Source organism: Camelina sativa, chromosome 14 (genome assembly GCF_030686135.1).
Source record: "Camelina sativa cultivar CO46 ecotype springtype chromosome 14, ASM3068613v1".
Lineage (NCBI taxonomy): Eukaryota > Viridiplantae > Streptophyta > Magnoliopsida > Brassicales > Brassicaceae > Camelina > Camelina sativa.
In genome coordinates, this window is record NC_141893.1 from 28,349,253 (window position 1) to 28,359,204 (window position 9,952).

General features: G+C 38.4%; 1 protein-coding gene and 1 long non-coding RNA gene across 2 annotated transcripts; both read right to left on the minus strand.

Annotated features, from left to right (window-relative positions):
* Positions 1–2,595: 2,595 nt before the first annotated feature.
* LOC104742407 (uncharacterized) lies at positions 2,596–4,137 on the minus strand. The gene is made up of 4 exons (XR_015580858.1): positions 3,772–4,137; positions 3,602–3,683; positions 3,320–3,379; positions 2,596–3,243 (listed from the first exon to the last, which is right to left on the minus strand). It is a non-coding gene; the product is annotated as an uncharacterized LOC104742407 (long non-coding RNA).
* Positions 4,138–7,021: 2,884 nt separating this feature from the next.
* Positions 7,022–9,470, minus strand: LOC147928735 (uncharacterized). Its single transcript, XM_087483341.1, has 2 exons — positions 7,599–9,470; positions 7,022–7,310 (listed from the first exon to the last, which is right to left on the minus strand). Exons 1-2 carry the CDS (start codon positions 8,770–8,772, stop codon positions 7,276–7,278), a joined length of 1,209 nt encoding a protein of 402 aa, XP_087339467.1. The 5' UTR covers positions 8,773–9,470; the 3' UTR covers positions 7,022–7,275.
* Between the last annotated feature and the right edge of the window lie 482 nt (positions 9,471–9,952).

A 9,952-nucleotide genomic window follows, 5' to 3' on the forward strand; every position in this document is an offset into this window, starting at 1 on the left:
ACATAGAAAAAAGAAGGAAGCATGGTTCGTTGTAAATAGTGTACCAATCCGTTATAGTCTAAGCGAGCACCCGTTGATGTCAAGATTAGACTGTCGGAGCTATCCACTTAATTATAAGACAGCGGGCAGTGAGGACTTCAAAACGAAGCATTTTTTAAATAAAAAAGGTTAGATTTCAAGATTTGAGAGAAAAGTTAGAGGAAATGGAACTAGCTCGTTCTCGTGATTGGTTGAAGATGGCAGTCCTTTTCATTCTAGGAAACATCATTGTAGACCAGACAAAAGACTCTGGGGAAAATGCTATGGTTGTCGCTGATTTTTGTCTAAGAGCGGTGAATGATCTAGATATTTGTAAAACTTTTCCTTGGGATCATTCGATCACATGCTAAGATCGATTTCCAAACAATGAGCCATTTTGGAGGGGTCGTGGAGAAAGGGTGTGTTATGGCCTGTTCCAGGTTTCTGTATTTCTTTTGAGGTGAGTGAGTCTTAAAATTTGAAGTCTTAGTCATTTTTGATATTTCTTATAATTGAAGCTGACTTTAGTTATATGTGTGTTTTATAGTTTTTAGTATTTGAGGCAATTCATAAATTGGGGAACGAATTCATTGAAGAAATTCCTAAAGTGGATGAAAACTACCATAGGATGTGCAGGAGAAGGTTTAAGAAAACCGAGCGAAAATGGTTTCATCTTAAGAAAATAAATGATAAACTTGGTACAACAACGGTTAGTTATCCTAACAACTGAAGTTACTTATCCTTTGAATAATTTGGGTTGTTATGTATCTAAAGTAGATTGTTTACACATGAAATTTCTAGTGTGATTGCATCTATTGATGAAGAAATTCCACTTCTTAAAGGAATCATGGAAGAAGCTGAGGAAGATGATACCCATGATGTCGTTGTTGTTAGTTGAATGAGGCGTCTTCATAGAGGATTGTATGTATCTTTTAAGGAGATGTACACAACATATGCGGTTTCTTGGTTAGAACAAAGAAATGCGAATGTGGTGGTCGAGGAAATAGACGCCATTGAACAACCAAGAGTAGATACTATTGAATTGGTTGATCTTCTACATGAAGCAGGATATGAAAATCCAGTTCGATAACATTTTGGCGAAGATTGATCGGCTTCAAAAAGGGATCGAACCATGGGAAGTATATGTGAAGGAGCAAGAGAAATCAAAGGCAAGATACTATAGTAATACTTGGTAATACTAGAGTATAACAAGTATTAACAATATTTGGTTTTATGGCAGGCGCCTGTAGATAAGCTCCCTGTAGATTCATGATCAAAAGGTCAATTAAAACCCAATGTGTACTCCACCACGATCTAGTGGTATCGTTGTAGCACTTCAGGATCAAATCCACAGAGACCAAGCAATTGCACAATGAAATTATCAAGATCAAATATAGCTAAGACAAAAGAAGTTTGTGTTTGAAAGTCACTAACAAAGCAGTAAATAAAAAAGTGTTTTAATTCAGAAGAGAAAACATTGGGTGCAAGGAATCATTAGGGATTATAATCACGAATTTAGGTGATTAGATAGGGATGCATTAAACACAATTCTTGAACTCAAATCACGTTTGTAAAGCTATCTTACTTCCACAGCGATAACTATCTAAGCATTGAATTTACTAAATCCTAAACTTTCGTTTGAATCCAGCAAATCAAGCAAGCATTAATAGGTTCAGGTTTGATTATTTCACAAGGTGCCTCAACTTCAACTTCCGTTGGCTAAGGTCCACCTTGCTCAACTATGTTCTTTTCCAGCAACTCAACAACACTTTTGGTGCCATGATGAATTAAACCTAAGATCTTAATCTAGGTGATCAATCCAGCTTAAGCATTAAGAACAACAATAGATGAAGAACAATAAGATCAATCCAGTGTTTTGAGACCCGGATCGGACCGGTCGGTTGGACCGGTTAACCCGTGACCTGCTCAGTATTCCTGTTCGGGTTTAACTGTAAAACCGGAGTGTTAGAAAACCGGAAAAACCCGTTAAAAACCGGCGATCCATCGTTAAAAACCGACCCGTAGGGTTCCGGCTTTGACTCGCAATCATCCGTTTTCATTTAATTTATCGATCCCCTTTATCACCTAATTTTAGCAGATCTATAATTTTTTATAAAAAGATGATGAATATTCTGGGTTTGAGTTGAAGCGAAGAAGACTAAATATTAGAAGAGGAGGCGTGAAATACGAGGGTTAGAAAGAGAAACCAAATATCTGTATTATATATAATTTACATTAACTTTATTATATTCTTTTAAAGTAAATTAAATATAACTTTGTTTCTATACGACACATACATACAAAGGGGGTATTCAACTTGATATTTTGAAAGATTCTAGAGAATTCTTAAAATAACTTGTTATTCAATTGATGATTTTAAAAAAATTTTTAAAATCCTATGTTATTCAACTTGAAAAATATGTAAAATCATTTAAAACAATTTAAAATCTCTTGTTATTCAATTATGCATTTAGAATACTTACTTGAAATCTAGTGTTATTCAAAATATCACAAGTTTTAAAAAAATGCTACTTTGAATGATTCTGCAAGACTTTAATTTGTTTTTTAGTTGACAAATATGGGTAACAAAATCCTACCTCAAGGATTTTGAAGAATTTCATAAAAAAATAAACAGTCTCTTTGCGTTCTTTCTACAGGTTCTCAACTTTACTGATAAGACCAACTAAAGTTGTATGAATCGTTCACACTTTACATTCTCAAGTTGAACTAACAGAGTAGTAGTAATCGGCTTCTTGATCACACTTTACATTCTCAAGTTGGGCTCAACTTGTGGTCGACTCTTCTCCGCGTCCAAGAGATAGAGCTGTCAGAGCAGTGGAATTTTGGGGTCTAAGCAAGGGAGCCATAAGCTCTTTATATGCAATAATGTACTCTTCCAATCCAATCCCGTCATTGCAACTTTCTGCATACGTTGTTTTGTCTACTGAGCCTATTTCCAGGCTGGCCATAGTTGCTGATGGGAATGCATAAGTAAAGCGGCAAACGAAGTAGTTGCTACATATACGAAGGATGAAACGGGGATGGATCTCGTGATCCGGCTTCCAGTTTCTTACCAAATCCTCTATCTGAATTTGTTCTCTTAAATGTGTTCCTTGCAGTGTTCCCCTCAACGTTAAAGCTCTCATACCTTCTCCATAAACTGTTTAGTCTCTCTAACTCCATCTCATTCGAATGAATCTCACCAACAATCCCCTCTGCTTGTGCCTGATAGACATATCAAAAATTTCTGTTAAGAAACCGTGAAAAGCAAAGGTGGAGACTAATTTGGCTTAAGATGGACCTGCTTTGCAGCTAATTGCTCGATTAGACTATGAAGTTGTTTATCCAGTGTCTTCTCTCTCTGAGTTGTGAAAGCAAACAATTTCTAGTCAGATAATATGAATGAACAGTTCACGCTATCAACCTATCTAATGGAACCACAAACAGATTTCTATAGGAATCTTACTTAAATAAGCTATTAACAAAGATTTTTGGTTTCATATAGTATGTTGAAGATGTAATGGTTATGAATGGTGATAACCAAGTATTTTAACGATTAATCAGATTGGATGACAAAAAGTACCTGGAGAAGGCTGCTTCAGTGCTCTTTCCTGTATAACAGCCCAACTCCTCTCTAAATCCTGAACTTTTTCTTCCATTGAACTCTAAAAAGAAAATTTAACTTACATTACCATTAGATACAAAGCCAGGATTAGAGAATTCTATACCCATAAAGGTAAAATGAAAACTAACCAAATCATTCTTTTTGCTCTCCAACTTCTCTAGCATATCTGTTTCTTCTCTTCCATTCCCATCACGCTGAACAACAGATTCACCAGAGCTTTTGGACTGACTTGCATCTAGAGAAGCTTGTGCATCTTTCTGCTCAGTTTTTAAGTTTTCCTCTACATCTTCTAGCTCCTACAAAACCATATGATATTAACCACTCAGGCCTGTTGACGTTAATTGCACAAAAAGTATTGGCATAAGCGATGCAAAGCAGAGGAAGTGGTTGATGTCTATGCAACTGTTTGTTCGTAAACAGAATAATATCCAGTTCCATCACATAAACCAATAATACGGTGGCAGAAAAAGTTGGTAGATTCACGAAAATATATGATTACGCTCTAGCTGGAGAATAGAACCGTGGGCTACAATGATTTGTTTTTTGTTTTTTGTTTTTTTTTTATTGTAAAATCATACAAAATTTATTAATAGAATCTCATAGAATCACATATCATTTTCTAAAAAAAATTAAAAAAAATCCAAAACACAATCAAATCTCCTAAAAATCTTTTAAAATCTTTCAGAATTCTAAAATATTAAAATCCTACAAAATTCTACCAAATCCAAGTTCAATACCCCCTCGTAGTAAAGTGTCAAACATATAAACAATAGATAATTCATATTTTTTTTAAGTTATTAACTTGTTCTATGCTATAGCATTCAACGATCAAACAAATACTAACATTTAGAATGAAGACTTTATTACATAAGATGATTTTTATAAGCAATATAGTTATATATATACTATATGTTATTGATAAATTGACCCCAAGTTGACCCGGGATTGACCCCGGTTGACCCAATGACCCAATGACCCGACGACCTATCCAGTTCAGTGTCCGGGTAGGGTTTCAAAACATTGGATCAATCCCAAATCTAACAAACCTACCATCAATTAATCATAGAAACCCTTCTGAAACCCTAAACCCAATTGAGAAACTACTCAGACATGGAAAAACAGAAAAAACAAATCAAAGATGAAGAAAACATAATTGAACTGCAAAAGAATAGAAAATAGGGTTTAGAAATCTTCTTCAATGTGTCAAGAAGGATTAGAGATCTTCTCCCCCTGCTTTCAATACAAAATAGTCTCAGAAAATAAAGCTTATGTCTCTGGAGGCCGAGCCTCTAACTTAAATATCAAAATAAAACCCTAAAAGTCGGTTTAAAACAAAAAAGACAAAGTTGCTTCGGGTACGGGATCGGTCGATCCCGAATATGGATCAGTCGATCCTAGATGCTTTTTCTGTGTTTGCTCCATCTGCTTGCTAGTCCGATCATTCTTCACCAAATTGGCTTCAGATGCTTGTTTTCATCCCCAAAATACTCTGTTTCCTTCCAAAGTAGCCTAGAACCTGTACAAACTCACAAAACACTAAAAAGACTTTAAAAGCATACTTTGACTCAATAAAAGACTCAAAACAAATATTAAAACCATGGTTAAAACCTATAAAATACAGATACATCAATTCACCAAAAGTGCATCCGAGTACTTCACAAGTAGAAGAATGGAAAGGGAAGAAGAATAAGGGTGTTTAACATCGCGAGACGAGTTAAGTTAAACACTCATTTTTATGGCGATTTTGGGTTAGAAAACCCTCAAGGTCGAGTATAAAAGGATATTTCTACTTCTTTAGCCTCTTTTTGTCGTTTTCCCAGAGAGAAAAGAAAGAGAGATCGGTTCTTGTGAGTTTTGGAGATTTGTGGCTGTCTTCGTTGAGATCTGTAGCTGGGATCGTTGTAGAAGCTTGCTAGGAGTGTAGATTTGTTTGTGTAGGGTCAGATTCTTCTTTGTCAAAGGTGAGTGCAGAACCATGGCTTATTTAAGCTTGAGATTTCTCTGATTTTCGTGTTTATGTGTTATTTGGTTAATTCATTGGCTTGTTAGAACGTTTTTGAGTCACATTGGGCTTTGTGAGGCTTCTTTGTGGCATTGGATCGAGATTGACATGTTTAGGAACATAGATGGTGAGGAGCTTCGGGAAAGACGATGCAGTGCGAGGATGACACGATAAGACCTAGGAGCATCGGTCGATGCCATGTGGAGCTGTCGGTCGATGCAATTAAAGATTTTGTGAAATGTCGAGCATGCATCGGTCGATGCAGTGTTGGTGTCGGTTGATGCAGTGTTGGTGTCGGTCGATGCAGTTGAGTCTTGCATCGATCGATGCATGCTTGCGTCGGTTGATGCAACCCCAATCAGTATTGGTCAATGCAGTGGTTGGTGTCAGTCAATGCAGGTGTCCTGGTTTGTTGCTGATTATTGTTTGATGGTTAAAGTATCTCAATTGCTTGTGTGTATAACTGAGTGATGGGAAGATTGCCTCACTGAATGTTTATGACAATACTCATGCATCTCAATTTGTGTTTGTGGTGCAGGTAAAGGCAAAGTGTGATCATAGAATCAAGGTGATGAAAAAGAGGATGTTCTAGTGGCTCGTTGTTGTTGTCTGGCTTCTTTTAGGTTGCTAGAGTTGAGTCATTCGAATGTTGCTAGGTTGCTGGTTATTTGGTTTATGATTTTGTTGGATTGAATCATTGGTTATCAGTTTATTGTGTATTGGTTATTGGTTTAATGGTATCGTTTGTTTTTCTCCTGTTTGGTTTAATTGTGGTTAGGTGGATAGTGGATATGAGACCAATAGTTAAATAATATTATATTAAAAAGGAAAAAAATGGATCGGGTCGTTTTAGAAGTAGAATAAGAGAGCAGAGAAAAGTTTATGTAGATTAAAGAGAGGTTAAAAAGAGGTTAAAAGGGTTTTTCACCAAGAGGTGACTGCTCAATAAGAGGTTGGTGTGCGATTGATTAAATAACCAGCCGTTAAAACGCATTCTCCCCAAAATTCGATTGGCAAATTTGCTTGAAATCGTAAAGCTCTAGCGATATTCAGAATGTGACGGTGCTTCCTCTCAACCCTCCCGTTTTGTTGAGGTGTCCCGACACAAGACGTTTTGTGTAGGATGCCTTGTTGCTTAAAGAACTCTCCCAAGCAAAGAAACTCAGATCCATTATCACTCATGATCATTCGAACAGGCTTGTCAAATTGTCGTGCAGTCATTGCAATGAACTGTTTGAGATGCGTAGGAGCCTCTGATTTTTCATTCAACAAGTGAGTCCACACACCACGTGAATAATCATCGACAATGGTTAAAAAATAACGGGCTCCGGAATAAGTTGGAGTCTTATAAAGACCCCATAAATCACAATGAACCAAATCGAAAATCCTTGTTGTTTTATTCTCACTAATTGGAAAACTTCTTCTTGTTTGTTTAGCGCGGAGACATACATCACACGCTTTATTCGAAATTGCAGAAGGAATGACATTAGAAACTACAGGAAGTAGACCAACTACTTTAGCCGCAGGATGACCCATCCTATTGTGCCAAAGCTCAAAAGACTTCTCATCTCTAATCACTACCGATGCAGCAAACTCCATACTCCTAAAGTGGAAGGTCCCTCCCATACGTCTACCAACTCCCGTCACCGTCCTCGTAGTACGGTCCTGAACAACAAGGAAATGATCAGCCAACTGTACTACACACCGATTCTCATCCATTAACTGAGCAAGAGAGATCAAATCAGATTGAAACCCTTCAACATAGTAAACAGATCGAAAGATCAGATTCGGCCCAAGCCGTATAGACCCTTCTTTGATAGATACTCGTTCTCTACCATCAGCTAATATAATCCCCACAGGCAACATGTCTTTAATCCGTTAACAGATCTAATCTCCCAGTTAAATGATGAGAAGCACCTGTATCCATGATCCAAAAAGGAATAGAAGACATACCGCTTAACTTCTCCGGTTCGTTGAGAACACCAGCATTGAGAAGACTCTTAATTGCTCGCCACTGAGAGTCGCTCACCTTCACAGCATCATGATCATTGTCCGTCACAACATAGTGGGCACTCGCGGAGTTTGCGGAGTTTGAAGGTGCCGCAACGTGAACCGCATTAGCAAACGAGACTCCATGTCCACGTCCAGCGCCTCCATTGGATACACCATGGCCTCGACCACGTCCTGTTGAAGTGCGAGATCTCGGCCTCTCTCCCCACCACTCTGGATAACCGATAACACCATAACAACTATCACTGGAATGGCCAACACGGTTACAATGTTTGCACACCACCGGCTTGTCTTTTTCTTCTCTTCGGTAAGGTGGTGTTGTTTGAATCGCAAATGCAGTCACACCACTAGATTCTTCCATGTTTGTAGTGCCGTTTTTCACCAAGTCTTCTTCCTGACGAACAATGTTGTAAACTTCCTCCATTGGTTGAATGGGAACTCGCGAGACTAAGCTTGATCTCACGGTCCGATACAACGTGTCATCAAGTCCAAACAAGAATTGGTGGACTTTATCCTCTTCTCGATCTCTCTCTTGAAGAGTTCCAAGATCACACTCGCATTTCCCACATTTGCACAGCCTTAATGGACGATAGCTAGCCATACTATCCCAAATGCGAGTCAGCTTCCCAAAGTAAGCCTCAATCGGGAGACCTCTCTGTTTGCAGCATGCAAGATCAGCCTTGATTTGCTGAATTCGAGGTCCGTTAGTGACAGAGAACCTCTTGTTCAAATGATCCCATAGATCCTTGGCCACATCTCGGTGAGAGATATTAGAACGGAGTGTCGGATCAATAGACATCTTGATCCACGACACTAGAAGCGCCTGAATGGTCCACCAATCCTCCAAATCTGGTGAACCTTCCGCTGGTCGTGCAATGGTCCCGTTAAGGAAACCAAACTTTTTTCGAGAGCATAGAGCTGTCTTCATCCCACAAGCCCACTCATCGTAGTTTGCACCTGTGAGCAATGGATGTGAGATTACAGCCCCTGGATTATCGGCCGCCGTCAAGTCGTAAGGAGAGATGGTTCGTCGCACCTCCGTCGTGGTCGTTGTTGTCGCAGCTGTCGTGGTCGGGTTCGGGTTCATTGGAGGAATAATACCTTCGTTGTTCGTCATCGGTCGGGTTCGTTTGGTTTCTTAGCAAAGGAAAGAAATCAAATTCCGTGCTCTGATACCATAAAGAGGAGACACGATCGAAAGAATGTTTCTCTATCCTATTGTGGAATGCATAATCATCCCTTATGTACTACAGAGAAAATCTCCTACACATTAATTACAATCAATTACAGTTATTAGCGTATCGTAATCATATCTTTCCATATCGTGTGACTTGATTCTTGAAGACGTAACGTGATGCCCAAGGTTTCACTGATATATCATAGGCCTTAATTGTGTCCTCATCCTCTCCATCCTTTGAGATATTCATACTTTGGAAATAGAGCAAACCAGAGAATTTGATATGAAAATTAGCGGCTAATACAAGAGAAAACTTTTCATACGGAGTCTGAGGCTGAGGCGACGACAAGAAGAGCCACTCACCAATCACCATGTTGTTTGACCCCAAATAAAAGACGCGGCCGAGCCGATCACCACTCACCAATCACCATGTTGTTTGACCCCAAATAAAAGACGCGGCCGAGCCGAGGATCGGGTCAAGAACAGCTCCGTGAAATATGGGCGGCAAAGCTGCCAAAGCATGGAACCTGGCGATGGACTTTTCCGACACTATCAAGAATATCTCGTTAATTAGATCAGTTGGGATGGAATCTGAAATTATTTCCTCTTTTCATGATCGTTGTATCAGATTTTCTGATAAGCAGGAGAGATATTTAGTACATATATATAGGTTTATGGTTTCTAAATATAAATCAGAAAATCCTGGCCGTTGATTAAAAATGAATCTCATGCAATTAGCTATCGTCCTTCAGTCCTTGTTTCCTCTGCTTTTCACTTCTTTTGGTTTGTTTTGTTTTGTCATTTTGTGAGTTTTATAGTCTTATAGAAGAAGTGACAGAGAGCTAAACCTTTCGAGTATACTCGAATTAGAAAATAAAATGTATCTATGTTTCTTCTTCGTCTGTTTCTCTGTGACGTATACTGCAAGAAACCTTAATGGTGCTTAAACTTTCTTTCCTCAGTCATGCTATAGAGCCACCAATAATCGTATTTGCAGCCAAGAGACCTCTTACCAAAGCCATTTTTTGTTTTCTGAAACTAAATTGAGTCTTGGTTTTTAACTACTCTTTGGGAGTCCAACATAAATAAAATTCTTGCAGATATATATAAGTACTAATAA

Coding starts and splice junctions, on each gene's coding strand:
- LOC147928735 (XM_087483341.1), bottom strand. CDS start 8,772: ATGACGAACAACGAAGGTATTATTCCTCCAATGAACCCGAACCCGACC. Junction 7,311..7,598: donor CGAACCGGAGAAGTTAAGCG/GTATGTCTTCTA, acceptor CTTGTTGTTCAG/GACCGTACTACGAGGACGGT.